The sequence below is a fragment of the Neopsephotus bourkii genome, unplaced genomic scaffold (assembly GCF_033783945.1).
Source record: "Neopsephotus bourkii isolate Nb327-2 ecotype Australia unplaced genomic scaffold, CSIRO-AGI_Nbou_v1 NB_549, whole genome shotgun sequence".
Lineage (NCBI taxonomy): Eukaryota > Metazoa > Chordata > Aves > Psittaciformes > Psittacidae > Neopsephotus > Neopsephotus bourkii.
This window is the reverse complement of record NW_026901050.1, coordinates 1,211,367-1,230,885: the sequence shown is the minus strand read 5'-3', so window position 1 is coordinate 1,230,885 and position 19,519 is coordinate 1,211,367. Positions and strand designations below refer to the sequence as shown.

At 36.9% G+C, this 19,519-nt stretch overlaps 1 protein-coding gene across 5 annotated transcripts in view; it reads left to right on the top strand.

Annotated features, from left to right (window-relative positions):
- Positions 1-19,519, top strand: part of ANKRD28 (ankyrin repeat domain 28) — a 119,003-nt gene that overhangs the window by 80,795 nt on the left and 18,689 nt on the right. For all 5 annotated transcript variants that reach the window (XR_009725082.1, XR_009725083.1, XM_061351036.1 and 2 more), the window contains exons 7-14: positions 1,482-1,624; positions 2,716-2,928; positions 10,249-10,327; positions 10,499-10,613; positions 11,041-11,123; positions 13,373-13,436; positions 14,696-14,764; positions 16,285-16,425. Coding sequence is in view for 3 of the 5 variants with exons in the window: in XM_061351036.1 (XP_061207020.1) it covers positions 1,482-1,624; positions 2,716-2,928; positions 10,249-10,327; positions 10,499-10,613; positions 11,041-11,123; positions 13,373-13,436; positions 14,696-14,764; positions 16,285-16,425 (907 nt within the window). In the remaining 2 variants the exon portion in view is untranslated. The remainder of the gene's footprint in view (positions 1-1,481; positions 1,625-2,715; positions 2,929-10,248; positions 10,328-10,498; positions 10,614-11,040; positions 11,124-13,372; positions 13,437-14,695; positions 14,765-16,284; positions 16,426-19,519) is intronic.

Sequence of the window (19,519 nt, the reverse complement as noted above, 5' to 3'; positions counted from 1 at the left end):
GTGTTTACATGTCTCTTTCTCTGCTTTCCTACAATCTGAAGTAATTCAGAAGTAAAATATTTGCAGCACTTAACACTGCACTGGTGAACTCCATGTTTTTTATCTGTATAGCTGGATGAAATGTCATTTTGTATGTTGTTGGATATGCAGCATAAAATAGGTATTATGGTGACCGACTTTGTTCCTTTGGGTAGACACTTGCTATTAAAACTTTTGCAAATTCTCTTAGTTACTGAGAAAGCAAAGACCTTTTTATAAAGCACTTAAACTGAAGGCTGGTTTTGATACTTCTTACTTACATGTCTAGACCGGATAAGCAGTATTCAGTGTGGTCCCCACTCCTTTTCTAACTAAGGTGTCACTTGAAAGGTAAAATAAGTAGTCCCACATCTGTCTGTATGTATCAGTTACAAAGGTAAAGCACTAACTGTACCGTGGTCTAACTCAAGTGTGCTCCTTTATTCTGCATATGTTTTCATGGTTGTGTGTTTTCAATGATTGCCCTGTTTGGCAGTTAATAAATTGACAACTGAGCAAGAATTATATTTTTTTTTTGCTTACTCCATTTTTATGGTTTTTCTCTTAGCATGCAGTGTCACAGCTGCCTAAGGACTAGTGGGGGAGCATGCAGGCAGGGTAAAAAGGGAATGCTCACTGCCCTTTGCAGCAGTGGGTGCGGTGCTGGGGACCCTGGCCCAGCCACAAAGCTGGAAAAGGGAGTGGCTGCCCACTACTTCAGGGTGAGCTCCCTGCCCTCCTTTACCTTTTCCACCCTCTTACCTGGAACTTTCCCCGGGTCATCCTTTCTCCACAATCCCACTCGAATCTTCCTGTTCTCCCAGTGCCTTAAGGGAATAGTTGGTGCTTTCAAAAGTTTCTCTGAGGTGTGGGTCAGTTGTGAAAATAAAGCTTTACTAGTCCCTGTATGATTTGGGTCCACATTTTAAAGCTATGCAAGTAAAGGAAGTTGGATTGGGAGTATGTGTATATTTTTATTTAAACACAGAATATTTCCATATTGTGTTACTGTTTCAAAGTCTATGCTGAAGTTCTTAAAAACCTTAATGGGAGTGTTTGCAGTTGAGATGAAGGTGGAAGAGTGACAGCCACATCCTCTCTTAAGTTGTTAACAGAAATTTGCAGTAAATGTTTAATGTACAAAGTTATTTCACCTCCCTTCTTCTCAAGTCTTAAAAAAGTCCTGTGTAAGCAGAAGACAAGATCTTATTGTTTTAATATACAAGATTATTTTTGTAGTAGAAATACTATGATTATTGGAGGGGGTATATGGAAATAATTTTTATGTTGCTTTTATAGATCACGATACAATTAGAGTACAAGAACAATTCTTTCTTTCCCAGATTAGGTCCAAGTGAATAATGTCTTGTTCATGTTATAACAATTGTATAATTTTCAAGTTTGTAAAGTCATGCTGTCTAATACAGAATGCAGCTTCATTCTTTTTATCTTTATTCTTTTAGGTCATATTGAAGTTGTGAAATTACTTGTGGCACACGGAGCTGAAGTGACATGCAAAGACAAGAAATCATACACACCCTTACATGCTGCAGCGTCTAGTGGGATGATAAGTGTAGTCAAATACCTTCTAGATCTTGGAGTTGATGTAAGGAAGAATAAAAGTGATACTTTTTTCTGTTTTTGTTGTTTGAAATGCTCTTGTTAGTATTGTAGCACACTGTTTATTTAGGGGCAGGATATGATGTAGTCAAATTAGTATTTCCAAAGATCTTTATTCACATGGGTGTTGGGTTTTTTTTTCTTATAAAACCTCATTCCCCCAGGGAATTTAAGAGCCTTACAAATTTTGCACAATTATTTGGACGTAAATTTGTCTGTAGTAGTTTTTTTTGTGCATTTGGTATGAATAACTCTTAGTTCATTGTACCAGAACTCAGGAATTCTGTTCCTAACTTTGTAATGCAGTCATCTTTGAACTGCAGGAAGTTAACTCTATTGCTTCAGTTACTTGTAGAATATAGACATTACTGACATGCTTACACCACGCAAGTTTTGGGTAATACAAAAAACTGTGAGAAACTTGCATACCACAGTAAGGAAGACCAAATGAATATTGAAATGCAAACTAAATTAAAAGGCTGTATGGTACAATACCTGCATGTAGAAATTATGTTAACAACAGACTGTGAAACTGTAAGAAATCTACATTGTGATTACATGTTAGCCTTACAAGGCTGGAGGGTGCTGCCAAAGTTCTATCTTGAGAAGTAGATCAGAATTATCATGTTGTGTTTAGCAACAACTTATACTTCAGTACATTTTGCCCCTGCCCTTCAGTCTCTGTTCTTAACGGAAGCCCGCAAATGCTGTTGGAAACTGATAGAACTCTGTGCTGTGCTTAGTTTGTGGTGTCTGTCCAAATTGCCACTGCTGGCGTTGTTTCCATGTGTGTGTTCTGTAAGGTTGCGTACTACATACAGGAAACCGGTGTGGAGACAATTGCAGGAGGTTGGCTCACTTATAAAGCAATTGTACTCTTCCCCAGTGTGCATTTCTTAGTCAAAGTACTACATCCAGATCTTGTTTTTAATTTCTGGTGTTGAAGATTTCCAAAACATAATTTAAAATACATTTGTAACATGAGATTTTTCTTTGTCATAACTAAATGCTGCACTAATACAGGTTTTTTCCTACTAACTAATCTTGTTTTTTTGGTTTGCTTTGTTTCTCTGGTAGATGAATGAACCAAATGCCTATGGAAATACACCTCTCCATGTAGCTTGCTACAATGGGCAAGATGTTGTAGTGAACGAACTCATAGACTGTGGTGCTAATGTAAATCAAATGAATGAGAAGGGTTTTACACCTCTGCACTTTGCTGCTGCGTCAACACATGGAGCGTTGTGTTTAGAGCTTTTGGTCTGCAACGGAGCAGATGTAAATATGAAGGTAGGTGAGTCCAAAGCCATCCATTCACTCTTGAAGTTGCAGTTTGCCTTTGAGAGGTAAGTTTTCAAAATCATTGTTATGATAGTGTTTAGAAATTTCCACTGATTGATGAAGTACTTTTGTGAGAAGTGCCATAGAAAAAATGAGCCAGTATGTTGTTTCAAGGAGCTTGATCTGAACCTGAAAACCTTGATGGAATGTAGTGAGTAGCCCAGAAGGGTAAAGAAGAAAGATAATACCTTCTGGTCAGTCTTGGTTATACTAAATGTTAGCATTCCACATAATTGTCTTTCCCAGTCTGTCTTTATGAGTAAGAGCAAATCATGTGGAAAAATGCAAAAGAACGTGATTTTCTTATAAATAAGCCACACTAAAAAAATCAAGGGTATTCCAGAGAAATGTATGAGAGTCTAATTGCTGGAGCTGTTGAAGAGCTGATAACGCAACATCCTAAAATCTAGTTAATAAGGGAGAGGCATGGCAGGTGTATTACAAATAAAAAGATAGGCCAAAGCCCTAAACATGTGGGGGTTTTGTAATTATGCCAGCAGAACTTTGTGAGCAGAGTCAATGTATGCTTTACATCTCTGCTTGGTCACAAGTCTTTGGCTGCAGAATATTCCTTAGAGTCCAGTGTTAGTGTGGGAAGGATTTCTAATCCATACACATATAAAAGCAAACCAGAACCTATATCTTCTGTTATGTTCTCTAGTGTGTAGGGTAAGATCTTGAGATGTGAGAGAGGAGGTCCTGTTTTGTATTAAGTTGATTTTTACTCCACTAATAAAAACTTAACTGTATTCAGAAGGACTCAGTGGTAGTGTCTGGTGTCTTGAGAGGTTTCAAGCTCTGAGGTAAGTGGGAAATGGGTACATGGCATGAAGAGTCCAGGTATTCCTTTTGAAATACTGTTTCCCACACGTGGTAGGAAGAGAATAATTTATCCTTTAGTTTCTGAAATAAATAAATCTGTTCAGAAGTTAGGCCTGAATTTCAGCACAATCCATATAAGAGGTGAATATTAGAATAGCTGATATTTCTGTTAAAAACCACAGGGTGTGTGGGTCACTTCACATAAGATACTCACACTGATAACTTATTTTCAGTTAACTAATTCTAAAATACGATTTTGTTGTTAGTTCAAAATCTGTAGCTCATTGAAAATTTGGGAGCAATTTAAAAATGACATATTTGGTGTGGAAAAAAACATTAGATGTATGTTACTGCTCACTTCTATTTAAACATTCAGCTCATTTAATGAAAACATTCTTAAATTCAGTTGTGGAAAAATTCAACACCAAAGTGCCCTGAAGAAATAAGGAGCTGTGCTGTAGGGTTTATTGTCAACTTGTCCTAAAATACACAGGTCACAGTCCATTTATTTTTGTTGCACCCTTTCTGCTCTGCATAATGTCCCAGACTGGATACAGAATCATAGAATCAAATAGGTTGAAAAAGATCTTTAAGATCCTCAAGTCTGATCATTACCCCATGACCGCCAAGCCCACCCCTAAACCATGTCACTAAGGGCAAACTGATCTCCCCTTGAGATCTCCCCTCATGGCTGCCTCTTATATCTCCACTCACAGCCACCCCTCATCTGCTCCCCATAGTGGCCCACAATGTATAGCTGCCACCCCTACCCCTCATGGCCACCCCTCATACCCCCTCAAGGTCTCCCTTCATGGTCGACCCTCACACCCTGTGGCTACTTGTGCTCTCCCCCAATGACCTCCTCTCATAATCTTCCCTCATGACTGCCCCTCACCCCTCAATGCCACCCCTACTCTCTCCTCAAGATCTCCCCTCACCTGTCATGGCCATCCTTCCTCTCCCCTCATGATCTTCCTTCACAGCTGCCTCTTTTCTCCTTTCACAGTCTCCCCTCATGCCCACACCTCATGGCCATCCCTCCTCTCCCCTTATGATCTCCCCTTGTGATCTCCCCTCTCGGCCTCCCCTTATCTCCTTTCACAGTCTCCCCTCATGGCTGCCCCTTCTCTCCCCTCACGATCTTCCCTTACTCCTCATGGCCACCCCTTCTCTCCCTTCACAATCTCCCCTCATGGCCACCCCTGCTCTCTTCTCATGATCTTCCCTCATGGCCGCCCCTTGTCTCTCATGATCTTTCCGTGTGGCTGCCTCCCTTCTCCCCTCCCACAGATGGAGGTACTGCCTGTGATCACCTGGCCCCGAAGCTGGAAGTATTTCTTCCTGTAGGCTTTGAACAGCTGTGCTTCAATTGCTCTTTGCACATCTGAATGTTATGAGAATTTTCAGTTTCAAAAGCTGTCCCCTTTCTTGGCAATAAAGAAGAAATGGGAACACTTGCCTAGCCTGTTCTGTATGTTGTTCGTTATGTTACACCAGTGTATCACAAGGTTTCTCTTCTCCTCCATGAGAACTGCAGGCGACATTCCAGGCTTGGGGAAGAGTGATAGGAAAGCTGCTCAGTGCAAAAGGACCTGGGGGTGCCGATTAATGGGCAGCTGAACATGAGCCAGCTTGTGCCCAGGCAGCCAAGGCCAGCAGCATCCTGGCCTGTATCAGCAGTAGTGTGGCAGCAGGATTAGGGCAGTGACCATCCCCCTGCACTGAGCACTGGTGAGGCTGCACCTCAAATCCTGTGTTCGGTTCTGGGCCCCTCACTGCAAGAAAGACATTGAGGTGCTGGAGCAGGTCTTGAGAAGGGCAACGAAGATGGTGAAGGGTCTGGAGCACAGGTGTGATGGGGAATGGCTGAGTGAACTGGGGGTGTTTAGCCTGGAGAAGGCTCAGGGGGGATCTTACCATTCTCTACAGCTACCTGAAAGAAGGATGGAGCCAAGAGGTGGCTGGTCTCTGCTCCCAAGGAACAAGTGATAGGACAAGAGGAAATGGCCTCAAGCCATAATTATATATATATATATATAGATACATATATGTTACTTACACAGATAAGAACAAAAGTGTAATATTTCCAAGTAAAGCATTACTGTTTGCCTGTATACTGGGTTGCAAGGGCTCAAGACTTCGTACGTATTTCTGATGTAGAAGTGGGGACGACTTCATCTTAGAAAGATGTACAACAAGTAACAATGGTTTTTCTGGCTATTCATGTTCAAATACACCTTAATTGTAGGTTAGGAATGAAAAGCAAAAACTTCCAACATTCTATTAGGATAATAAAACACTGATAAAATTACTATAATCTTTTGTTTGAACTTAAAATAAGAATCTTATATACGGTATACACTGTAGTTACTGACTCAATCTAGTCAGAACATGAAGTAACCTTAGAAATTGTGCGAAGAATGGCTAATATGTTCAAAGTGACTGGCAAATTTCCCAAATTCTTTGAAGCTTGTAATGTGGGTGTATTTTTATTTGGAGGTGACAAAAGATGTTTTAACATCAGAGAGATGTATTGCTGCTTTCTTTTCCATTCAGTTTGAAGTTACGTGATGCAAAGTATAGATTTGTCAGTTTCTGTAACACTGAAGAGATTGTTGGAAGGTCTAGTACGGGTAAACCCAGGCTTTCTGTTAAGCTTACTCTCAGGTGACAGAATCATGTAGGGATTTTAAGCAATTACAGCTTGAAAACAGCATTTATTCCATGTTTCTGCAACAACATGTGTCTCCATTGTAATTCTTTTACGAGCTTTTCTGTGGATTGATACCAGTATGGCTGTGTTTGGCCTGTGGATTTTTTTTTTTGTGAACAGCCTTACTTTGTATATGAGACTTACCACTTGCACAGTTGAAAAGTACAAGAACTGAGGCAAACTAAAATTGTTTCCAAGTCAACTTTTGCTTCCTTGGAAAGGCTTTTAAGGATAAATCTTGGATTTAATCAGAAGAACAATCCCTAAAAATAGAAAAGGGAAATTGAATTAGAATATGTTGTATAGTTAAGAATAATTGTAGGGTTAAAATGGGATGCTTTTAGAGCATTCTTACTAAGTATTTATTGAAACCAAACCTTTTCAGTTTACAGATACTAAGGCTGAAGTTCAGAGTAGTTCTTAAAATTGTTGAAAGGTTTATTTTCCATCGTAAATATGTTGCTTGTGTAATTTGATGCAGTAGTTCCCTCTGTTGTGCAAGTGTTTTTGTGGGTTTAGAGGTAACAGAGTAGGGAATGGATGATAATTTAGGTGTAGACTAGACAGTATATTAGAGCACTTCTCTGCTGTGAATGACCTAGTTGAGGGAGAGCAAAAGGGAAGCATCTGCCATCTTACCATTGATGGCAGATGGATGGTGTTTGTGCATATCCATGGATGGGGGCCTCATCTCAAGAAGGGAATATGTATCAAAAGATAATGGAACAGTAGAAATATGTTACATGCTTTTTATCACCTCTGTAGACAGAGGACATAATTTCATACTTGGTTTTGAAGTCTTGTCAATGTCCATGTAGTGCTGTAGAACAGTGTATCCTGTTAAGTACTGCTCATTACTGCAGCACTCTCTCCTCACTATTCAGAATTTCCATGCATGGAAGAGCACATTGAAATGAGTTCGTAATGGGACAGTATTAATTATTTTATGGGCCCCTTTGCTGCTTGAAAATTCAGTGACCTACATAGAAAAAAGTATTTTACTTCCTTTGGTGATACTAGAACATCAGAATTGTTGCCGGGGGAGATTTCACTTGGAGGAATGATGTGACATGATAGACCCACATTTCCCCTGAACCTCTGTAAAGCTCAGGAGTCTGAATACAGTTAATATCCAAGTAATCACTTGATAAAACACCTTGTCCTGTGTATTAATTTTTTTCTGTCTAACAGCAATTACTGTTCTAAGCAAATTTCGTATGATCCTGAGTATTTTGTGGATATGTTTTCTCTAGTGATAGAGGAGACTTGGGTGATCTCTTTCCTATTGCTGCACTTAATTGAGTTTCAGTGAAGACAACAGAAGTTATCATTAGCCTATGGCTATTCTGTCATGTGTTCTGATCCTATCTGTTCTCATAAATCAGACTTAGTAGTTAATGTAATATTTAGGTAGTCCATAGAGGCATTAAAAAAAAAATAACTTGAAGGTAGTTTTGAAGATACCTCCTTGCTTATGCATTCCAGCCTTCTGGCATTTCAGGAAATGGTGCTTTGTTCAATAAATAGAGGCTTCCTGTTTCCTTGCTTGAAGAATTCTGGCTACTGGTTCTGATTCTGTATATCCTTCCATAGTGAAGTCTAAGAATGGATTTTGAATGCAATCCTATGCCTAGCAGTTTAGTTTCAACATAGAAATTATCACCATATAATTTTATGCCTGTTAAATGTTTATATATATTGCTAGACAACTGTGTGTTATGTTATTCCTTGGTAGTAAAGGAACTGGAGACTGTTAGACTAGAAAGGGGCACTGTGGATAATCAAACCCAATGTCTTAGAAATCTACATTAAGTGCATTTTTAAGTAAATTTGAGTGGAGTGAATCTAAAAGTCCATTACTGATTGTACTGTGGTTTTAATTTACAACTAGAAAACTATTTTTTGACTTACTTTGCTGTCCTTTGCAAGATCTTACTCAAGTTGTATTGCGAGGGTTCTCACTTGACTGCCGCACTCCTTAGTTTCTAATACTGTTATTTTTATGTCCTTCTAAGGTACTTTATTAATGTGCTACTTTATTAATGAGAGATACTTTATTAATGAGATTAATAACTACTTTCTTCTGCTCTATCTTACTCTTCATCGGCCTTCCTTTGAGATACAGGTTTAGCATATCTGAGCCAGTGAGATTGCAGGCTTCTTTATCTGAGCTCTTAATTTCTTCTGTCTATAATTACTTCACTAATTTATTTTCTTACTTTCTCAGAGTTTCCCCTTTTAAAGTTCAGAACATTAGTCACCAAAGCCACTTTTAGTCACTCACTCCAACTGAGCATATGTGATTATTTTCCTTTTAATTAATCCTTCAACTTAAAGAAGGAGAAAAGTAAGGGAAAGAGATGCCAGATTTGTAAAAAAAAAAAAAAGCTTTAAAGGAGGGAAAAAAATTTGACACAAAGAATATTAATGGTTGGATAAGGAGGGCAGAACTAAACCGTGGGGAGAAAGATGAAAGGTAGACATAAGAAGAAAATTCTCTTTGTAAGAAAATCAGAGCATTGAGATTGCTTGGGGAAGTTGTCACTTATGATGTGTTTGTTTGGCCTTCAGGCCTCTGCTGATAGGAACTGGACAATTATTTTGCTTCTCAAGTGGATTTCAGCCCCATTTTCTGTGTTTCTTTGCATCTGCTGTGGATATGTGGATGTGTCTTTTGGATTCCTTATGGTCGAAGGAATCTGCTAGCTAAAATGTCTGGAGATAACTTGGCTTTCATTATTAGGTGTTTTATTTCTTTCAATCTAGGTCTGAGAATACAACTTTTCCCATAATTGCATTGTTGTAGGTGGTGTATGCAGTGGCACAACTGACAATTCCACATCCAACTCTGCCTAAAAGGGTCTCCAGTAGACTTTCACAAACACATCCATAGAAGCTTTGTCATTTGATTCCAAAGGAAAAGTATAGATGGGAAGACACTTTTGCACATGTTAACAATGTGTGATATTTTAATGCATATGTTCATGTCCTGTTCTTCAAAGCCAACATTTAAAATTTCAAGATGTGGCATCCATGTACACCCAAGACTGCTCTTGTTTTTTTATGAGGGTCATGTTTGCATTTTCCCATTACCTGTGATAAAGTGGGTGTAGGGGAAGTACTCCTCAAGTAATAATAAGAAGGGGGGAAGAAAAATGGTTTCCTAAGTGCATTGTGATTGTGCTGTTAAAAATTGAAATTACCTTCTGCCTTACTGTTGGCCTATCTGAATGACATCTTTCCTAAATAAAATGACTTACATGCACATTTGATATATCTGTCAAATGTGTAGTACCAACTGTGGTTGAATAGTTCTACCCTAGGATTACTTGTGGTTTATGATAAACTGCTTACAAATATGACTTCACAGAAAATTCCATGAAACACATGATCTTTTTAATGTGATGTCTTCTAATGTAATGTGTAAACCTCTATAGTAAATACACCTATTTTCCAAAAAGAAACAAAGAATCACTGTTTTGTTTTAGACTTGGGCAGGAGCAGAATTGGATGTAGGTTTGTTGCTAAAGTTGTGCGCTGTCATCATCCTCTTGAGAGTGATTATCACAAAGGCATAACCGTGAGTGGGCAACACTGGGTTGTCACTCACAGCTAGAAGAGTGATTAAGGGCAGCTTGCCATGTCGTGCTGACTTGTCACTGCCAGTACGTCTTGCAGACGTTTTGTGGATATTACTGGCCATAAGTAAACATGGACATTTTCTTCTTTTCCAGAGTAAAGATGGGAAAACACCTTTGCACATGACAGCCATCCATGGTAGATTTTCAAGATCCCAAACCATCATTCAAAATGGTAAAAAGGGGGGGCTTATTATTACTAAATACCACTGAAATCTGTATAGACTTTTAAATCCAAAGTACTCATTCATGGACAGTTGTTAATGCAAATAATCATCAGTGCTATGATTCTATTTTTGTGACAAAAGTATCTGTATGCCTACTTAGTAATTACTTTCTATTGTAGGAGCTGAAATAGACTGTGAAGATAAGAATGGAAATACTCCTTTGCACATAGCAGCTAGATACGGCCATGAGCTATTAATCAACACTCTGATTACAAGTGGTGCTGACACTGCAAAGTAGGTAACTTTACTGAGATGGATGCAAGCTGATAGAATTCAGAAATGTATTTATTAGATTAACAAAACTAGTACGATTATTTTTTAATATCGTGTTCAACTTGAAATAGGAAATACTTTGTGTGTTAGCCTGTACTGTACTTTTAAGTAGCTACTCAGAACATCGGAATTTGTACAAAAGGAAAGAGAAATGGATTTTCCTCTAATGTGAAATAAAAGTTCTGAAAGTTTTAATAGGCTGTTGCACTGAGTTAATGCATCCTGCTAGCTTAGAAGAAAGCATTTAATATGTGAAGTTTTCCTAAGGCTCAGTATTCTAATTAAGTGGTTTGCTGAACAAACCATGCATGTGCACTTTGGGACACAATTGTGTTTGTTTTATTTTAATTGTAATGAAACTGTGATACCTGATTATGGTGTATCTTAGGCGGGGTATACATGGAATGTTTCCTCTCCATTTGGCAGCATTAAGTGGCTTTTCAGACTGCTGCAGAAAGCTTCTCTCATCAGGTAGGATACTCTCTTAAAATCTTATGGCTGCTTTGTACTATACTTCCATAGAATAGCTTTTAATTAGGTCTTAATTTAGTAATAGATAAAAATATTTATAGTTTGTTGTGTCTGTGTGTTTTAAGTTGGGCATAGATGTGTGATGACTGGTTCAGACCAGAACTGAACTTGAAGGACAAAGATTAATGTTCTTTAAAATGACTTCATGGAGTATCTTCCACTTCCATTCCATGATGGTTTTAGTTTAATACAGGTTAGTCTATTCCTGCAGTTGGTGCCTAGTAGCTCTGAAGACTCTGGACTGCTACATTAAAAAAATATTGCATAGGTGGTTTGTTGTTAGTTACATGTAACCTGAACTTTGCTTTGCTTTCGTTGTTTGGTTTCTCCCTGAAGTTGAGAGAGTTGCAAGGTTATTACTTCCCCTGTTGTCTAGAGTCTTCTATGGTGTGAATTCTGAGCTCTTAGAAGCACTGCAGCTCTGAGAAAGTAGATGTGTCTGTGTGGAAACGTCAGGAACAGAAGAAGAAAAATAAACTAAATGGTTGTACATTAAACTGAAGGCACTTAATGTGTTTTGAAAAAAGAAAAGTGGGAGACAGTGTTGGGGAGAAGGAAGAGTAAGCACTTTCTTCCCCAGCTTTATAGTGTCTGCTAGGAAAGCTTGGGAGGAGAACTAAAGAAGTATAATTAAAACTACCAGTGGTAAGGCTTTTTATTTCACTGCTGCATCATGGACAAGCTTGCAAGGATTTGTTTCAGATAAGAACTGTCCTGTAGTTTACAGTATTTCAATTGGATGTATTTGAAGTGAGGAATACTGTGGCTCTTTTTCCTTTCTGCACATGGTGCTGTGCTGGCTGTGCCCTTACTGAAGATTCAGTATGGCAAAGGAAGCCCTGTGGAAGACTTGCAAGTGGTTTCTGTGATTTTTACATGAGTTGAGCAAACTTAGAGGTAAATCTAGCCTGGAGCAGAAAGGACTTAGAGTGTGTTCAGCCTTCAGACTGGAAAGACTTAGATTCTGCTAACAGCTTATTATTACATGCTGTTGGTGTGGTGGTTGGTATGCAGTCGATGTGCTCTTTAGGTTTTGGGAGGAGTAGTCTCATTTACGTAAATCAAGAATCTCTGATTTTTAAATTCAGTAATATTCATGTGGAGACCTTAAATAAAAAAATAATAATAATTTAATAAATAAAACCCCAACAAACGTCAGTCTGCCTTGTCCCTGTACTGAATGACATTTAAGTAGTTAGTGGTGCTAGACAAGTAACCTAGGGATGTAGAAAGACATCGAAGACTACTCTTCAAATCATAAATTGTTTGCTGTATATCACTGCCTTTTGAAATGGGGGGAAAACAGAGTAGCGCATACAAAACCCACATCTGGGGGGATATAGAGTAGGAAAAGAGTCTTGAATAACACATCCTGTGTTACTGATTACTTATCGTTGTTGAACAATTCTTTAAAAAAAATAATAATTGCATTCCTAGCCAAAGTACTAAAATTGGAGATTTAATGAGTAAGTTTTGTTACATAAAAGCAAGACTCTTAGGAGAATACAGTAATTTTCTCAAACCAAAAATATAGCTTTTAAACCTGACTGAAATAGCAATCTTCATGTCAAAATACATGGTTAGATATGGAATTGCACAGTTAAATTTTGTGATCTTAAATTTGAAGTTATATATTTCACACAGTTGGGGGAGAGAAAGCTACAGTGTTCTCTGAATGGTTTCTCTGTAAGTAATTACTATTTACAGCCTTTGTTCCAGCTTAACAAAATTCTTTCTCTGGGACTAAAGAGCTAAACTCAAAGATGAAATGTAAGTAGCTTCTGGATTTAGTAATGCTGAAACTCCCCATTAAATAAATAAATCTCAGCATAACACAGACAAATTCTAGCATATTCTTAAATTTTCATAGTGCTTCATAGATTATATATTCAATACTAATTTACACAGAAATATTAGGAGGTAAATAGGATAATAAGGAATATAGTCTCTTGCCTCAGTGCAGCTACTTGTGTTTTTTCTTAGCCCTTTCAATTTTACTTGAATGCCTGTTTTTCTGAATACTGTGAATAGCAAGAATGTGTTGCAAGTGGAGTAAATTTTCAGTGCAGAAGTGCTTTTCTGCAAGGGACTGTTAAGCTTGCTGAGCAAGCATTTCTCTTAAGGGTAGATGAGTACAGCTTTGTCAAAGGTGGTCTTACATAACCATTTTACAAAATACTTGATTGTAGGTTTTGACATTGACACACCAGATGACTTTGGCAGGACTTGCCTTCATGCAGCTGCAGCTGGAGGGTATGTAAAAAAAGCATTCATGCTTTCATATTTAGCATTCTTCTTTTCAATTGCTGCCCATTCCTGTTGGTTTTTTATTTCCTCTCTGTGCTTCTCCTGCCCTCTTCTCTTGGAATTTATGTAAACTTTAAAATAATTTCAAGATGGAGTCTATCTACAAACAATATAAATAAGTATTCAGCTCAATAAGTAATTATTGGAGTGCAGTGTCCAAGCCTTACCTTAGGTTTATGCTTGAGGATTAATGGAATTTTTAGAATTTGCAACATTCAAAGATGACATGCCCAGCTAAGATCACTCTAGGGCATGAGGTGGAAAGCAGCAACCTTGAGAAATATGCTTTTACCAGATCCTTAAACAAAAGATCAATCTAACTAAATTAAAAACTATAATTAAATTTCAGAGTTTAGGTGGCTGAAGTAGTCAAAACTACTTGCTCATCACTTGAGTTGTGATCCATATTGATTATTGTTATTGTATTGTAGGTTTTCTATAGCAGCTACTCAAAATTGCCTGGAAGAATTGGGTAATAAATTTCATGATACACTTTGTGGGACACAAGAACTCCATGATATTGCTATTTTCATTTTTCTGTTTCAATGTTGTTTAAGTAATACTGTTAAGTAATCATTCCGAGTCAAAAGATCCTTGATAGATGCACCCTTGTTACAAATGATTATGGGTAAAATGCTATCTTTTCATATAAACCCACATAATTTGTGACACTTTTGCTCATTCATCTCCAGCTTAGAAAAGTTATTAACATAGTGTTTATAAGAAGTATGGTACATGTATTATAATGACTGTATTGAATTGAAAACAAATTATACTAAAAAGTTAAATATTTATGTTGCAACTTCTGTTTGGCCTTAACTGTATAGTGGAAGCTTGTATCTGTGCTAGAATCCTGGTAGCAAAAAGCATGTGATATGCAGGTATTATTATCTGTTTGCTTTAAAGAATTTACATGTCTGTTGAATTAGGTTAATGTTTCTGTGCTTTATGCATGCCTTTTGATATCAGTAGAATTTCTAAATATGGATTTGAAATAATTTATATTCTTTCCTGATTTGGCCCTGCAATTCGGAAATCTATTTTACATAGAAAAATATATTTCTCAAAATGTTCATACAATAGTTCAGTTCCATTAAAACCAACATATGAGATGTATATGTGTAGCAGTTCTGATGTTTGCAGAGGCCACTATTATGGGAAAAAAAAGATCTGCAATCAGAAGTAATATTGCATTAATTTAATAGGAATTTGGAGTGCCTAAATCTTCTACTTAATACTGGTGCAGACTTCAACAAAAAGGACAGATTTGGGAGGTAAGACGTTCCAGATTTGTATACTGCTAAGGACTGTTAAAAGTATTACAGAAGTAGCATATTGCTGTGAGGGCAAGTCTAATAAACTGTGCTTCAGCATATGTTACCAAAAGTTACAAACATATTTTGTTTACTGTGTTGTATTAAGTAGGTGTTTAGTCTTGCTTGTAAAGACTGAGTTCCATATTAGACTATAATACATTTTTTTAGCCTCTTTTGCTTATAACACAGATCTAATGTGTTTAAATTGCTCTCATCTAAGGACATTAGTAATGTTTTCCAAGTAATTTGTCAGTCAAATCTATAAATCTGTTTGTATTTCTAGGCTTTTTTATTTAAAAAATCTATTATTTCATTGCAACTGCTTCACCTTTTCCTTTCATTATATCCATTCCTTTTTGTTTCCTCGTTCATGCTCTGCAGTCTTTGGAATGACATTAATTTCTATTTATTTTTAGTATGGGAATATTTAAGTGTAGATGGCATGATCGGTACTTGTGTAAAATCTCATATTACATCATGGAAAATATGACTTTCCAGGATGTGAATGGCAGGAATAGGATTTGAGGAGAACATTATTGAGTCAATGATGTATTTTACTTTAAATTCCACTTCCATTCTTTCCTGAGAAAGGAACAATGATCTGTCACCAACTGTTGTCATTGAAAGTTGCTTTTTTGTTGGTTTGCTTTTTTTATTTAACATGCATGTTACATAGAACAATAATTTCAGGAAAGGAAAAAATTAAAATAGTCAAAACTGGAAAGAAATAGGGAAAAGTAGTTTGAAGGGAGAGGGAAGAGGTAGAACACTTTAAATTGCTTGACTTTCTTCTCAAAATTGAGATATAGTAGCAATCTCTTCTTAAAAAAAGAAAATGGAATTCTGAGTCATCCTGGTGGTTTTGAAATTTTATCCAAAGTGGTTTATTTAGAGACTTGTTTATGTATTTGAAGCTGGAATAAGTTTTCACTGAGAATATACATAAGTACTAATTTTTATTTGGTTTTTTTTAAGTAGGCAAGGCATATTTTTAGGAGTTTTCTTTACTAGCATAGCAGACATATTGCTGTAGTTAAAAATAAATATGCTTGCCTCAAATAAAATTCTGATCTGTTTGTCAAAAACTTGTCAATTGTTTTATTTTGACCTTGTTTAGTTACTCTGCAGTTCTTGGATTTGTCCATATTTTTTCCACGTGGCTTGGACTTACTTTAACTGTAAAGAATATTTCTAATGTAAACTTGATTTTCCTCTGTATGTTTGCATAAGAAAACTCATCTAGAGCTTCCCTTAATACAAAGTTTGTGCATATTTTGGCTGTCACATAGATCCCCTAGTGGTTGTTTTGCATTATAGAATGGCCCTATTGTTTAATATTGGAATGATGCGTTCTTCACCACAAACACTTGTTAAAAAATGAGGAGGATTTAAGTTTCATTTTATTTTGCTTTTTCTGTCTCTTTATATTATTTTGCTGTTATTTACCATTGTACTTTTTATTTAAATGTGTACTAAAGAACTCCACTCCATTATGCTGCTGCCAATTGTAATTATCAGTGCCTGTTTGCCCTTGTGGGATCTGGAGCTAGTGTGAATGACCTTGATGAGAGGGGTTGTACACCTCTGCACTATGCAGCTGCATCAGACACAGATGGAAAGTAAGTGGCATGCTTTGTACTAAAGTCTTTCTCCTTAGAAACATTTGAGCTGTGAATTTTGTGTATATTCTGCCTTCAGACTTGCCAAATGAAACCCTTTTTGCATTTTTTTTGTTTTTAAAGATTAAATCTGACAGTGTTGTATATAAAATATGTGTCATATATAAAATATGTAACTAATATTTCTGTGAAAAATTAACAATAGGAAAAATTACTGTAATTTTTTGGTTATGTCCTAATTCAGTAATTCATTGGGAACAGAGTTTTTACTCCAGCTGCTGTGTAGTGGGATATTGAGTAAATATCATTTGTGGAGGATATTATGACAGTTATGTGCAGTCATTTTGCTTTAAAATTAAATTCTGATGAAAGATGATGTATTTTAGGTAGGGTTCTTAATGTTTTCCCAAAATCTGTGCTAGAAATACACTAGGAAACTAGATAGAGTAGGCTTACATCAGGTTAGAGATTAACATTTCAAGGTAAGATGCTTTATCCACTTAGTGTTTGATTAAACTATTCATGTTTGGCATTAAAACTCATTAGTGTTAATTTTTTGGAAATAGATAAACTTTTATTAATGAAATGCATCCAGAAACTTCCATAAATTTGCAAGTGTCTCTTGTAAGTGGGGTTTTTTTGTAACTAAGTTACATTTAACATAGTTATCAACTACTTAAATGCTTACATGCAAAATTTACGTAGACAGCACAAAAGTCATGAGGTTACTTAAGCTCCAGATGTTGTATATATTGAGGAGACTTGGAAAGAGTGCCATTTGCACATGCCCACACTCACATACACAGGTCAGAACAAGCTGGTGTGCAGCATCATGTTTCAGATGCATCCAGTGACACCTTCACTGGAGAAGAGTGCTGTTTCGTGCCACATCATTGTATTTAATAAGGTACCTTTTAAAAGGTGAGGTAGCAATATGAACAAGGTGGCATGTAACTTGCAGATTGAGTTTTGAAAGATGTACTTACATTTAAAGTATAAGCCTTTATGTTTCAAAACAAAATTGCTGCTTTTTAGATAAACTTCCAGTTCCTGCTGGAGTTTGCTGAGACAATCTTACTTTAATTGCCCTCTTGCAAGTTGAGCTACTGTTAATTTTAGCTTCACAGTTGCTCTGAAAACCTCCAAACTATAATGGTTTTTCAGATGACATCGTTTTGCCATCTGTCTTACAAAAGGCACAAGCAAGAATGATGATGGCAGTGTTGCAGAGCTTTGGGAGATAACTCAAAGAATCATCTCTGGAAGCCACATGGTATTGCCCTTCTGATTCACAGTTGTCTTTCTAGAAGACAGGCTACAAAGCAGAGTGGCCTGAGGAAAAGCTTTTTATTGATGCAGAAAGATGATTAGTAACAGCTGGAAAACCAGAACCGCTCAGCTCATAGTCAAAATAGGAATGAAGCTAAAAATGATTACTGAGTTGGAATATAAAGTCTGGGGAAAAAAAGGTCAGGAAATTACCTACATAGAAATTCCAAAGATATTTTTGGGCATTTTTATAGTCTTTGTTCAGACATCTTTAAAGACAGATTTGAGGGACAAGGACGCTTTTGTTGAAAATTATTTTCTGGTTTGTGCCTGTTTGGAAGTGTTTCTTTTATGTGTTTAACAAATGCTTCTGATCTGGACCAAACACCAGTAAGCCTCGTTTTGACAAGACTAGGGAAAAAAATGTCTTTGCAGAATGAGATAAACTAAGCAGCATTTTAGGGGAGAAAAGCCCGTGCTCTTTCTATGTTAGAATTATTTAACAGGCAGTACACCAGTAAGTAAATAGAAAATAAAATTAACTTATCTGGGCTTTTACAAAGTTCAATTATCTCCTTTAAAGAGGCCTGTTGAGGACAGTTAAGTATGCAAAAGATGCAAATTCAATCTCTTTCCTGGATGAGAAGAAACAACAAAAATAATTATGTGGTTTTCATTGGAAAGAATGGATACTCAAGGGTTTTTAGTAGACTTTGCCTCCTGCAATATTTAGTGTGTTGTATTTTTTTGTGAGCACACAAACAGAGAAAACAAAGAAATAGAGATTTAGATAGCCAAGGCCAGAAGTGTTTAACGTTTATAAATGAGCCATGAATGTTAATACAAAATCACTGATTAAAATTAACAAAGTTAGATGACTGGACAAGTAAAATGTAGGGACAGTAATTCTCACTCAGTGGGACAAATTGTCTTTCCCTGGACTCTCAGAAATCTCATCCTGTTTCATTTCAAATAAAAACATGTGGGTTCAGATGCCATTAGTGGAATCCAGGCATTTGTTTACTGGGCAAAGAAAACCTGAATTAGTTGGTTACATAGATATGCTTTACAAGTAGCTTTTTATTAGGTACATTGAACTTGTACAGTTACTTATATCTTACATTACATATGTTATTCTTTAAAACTGGAGGGTGTCTACCTTTTTCACTACCTACCTAAGTCCTTTATGCTGGGCACAAAATGATGAAAATGAGAGTACTCCTGTTCTCAACTTTGTAATGAGGCAGAGTATGTTGTAACTGGACATTTCCTTGTTCGTAGTTTTTTCCTGCAGCTTCCCCCCCCCCCTTTCATCTTCACTCACATGGTTTGTACATCATTCAGCCTATGACTGGAAAAGCAAATGTCAGGTCTTCAGCAAATCACTGTTGTTACTCATGAGGTTACCAGGACTTTGACCAAGTACAGCTGTCTCTTACTCCTGCTGAAATGTGTTTGTTTCATCACAGCTGGTACTGGACCTCACTGAGGTGATGAACTTGTCCTGTTATGTTTGCTGACCCCTTCCTTGAAAAAAACTTATACAGAGAGTTCTGATGCTGCAGGGTCATGCTGGCTTCCTGTTGTTCAGGGTCATGATGATGACTTTGCAGAGTGTTGCTGAAATGATAGACAACATAAAATTATTAATAAGAAGTGTGATTGGTTGGAGTTGTCCAGTGTGCATACATGGAATCTCTTAGAAAAACAGGGAAAGGGAGATGACTTAAAGTAATCTTTCATCCTCACGGCTAGCTGTAGTTGAAATTGTGATGACCATGTTCTGCCTTATAACTTCGTGTAATGAAAGTAAGGAATGGTAGGA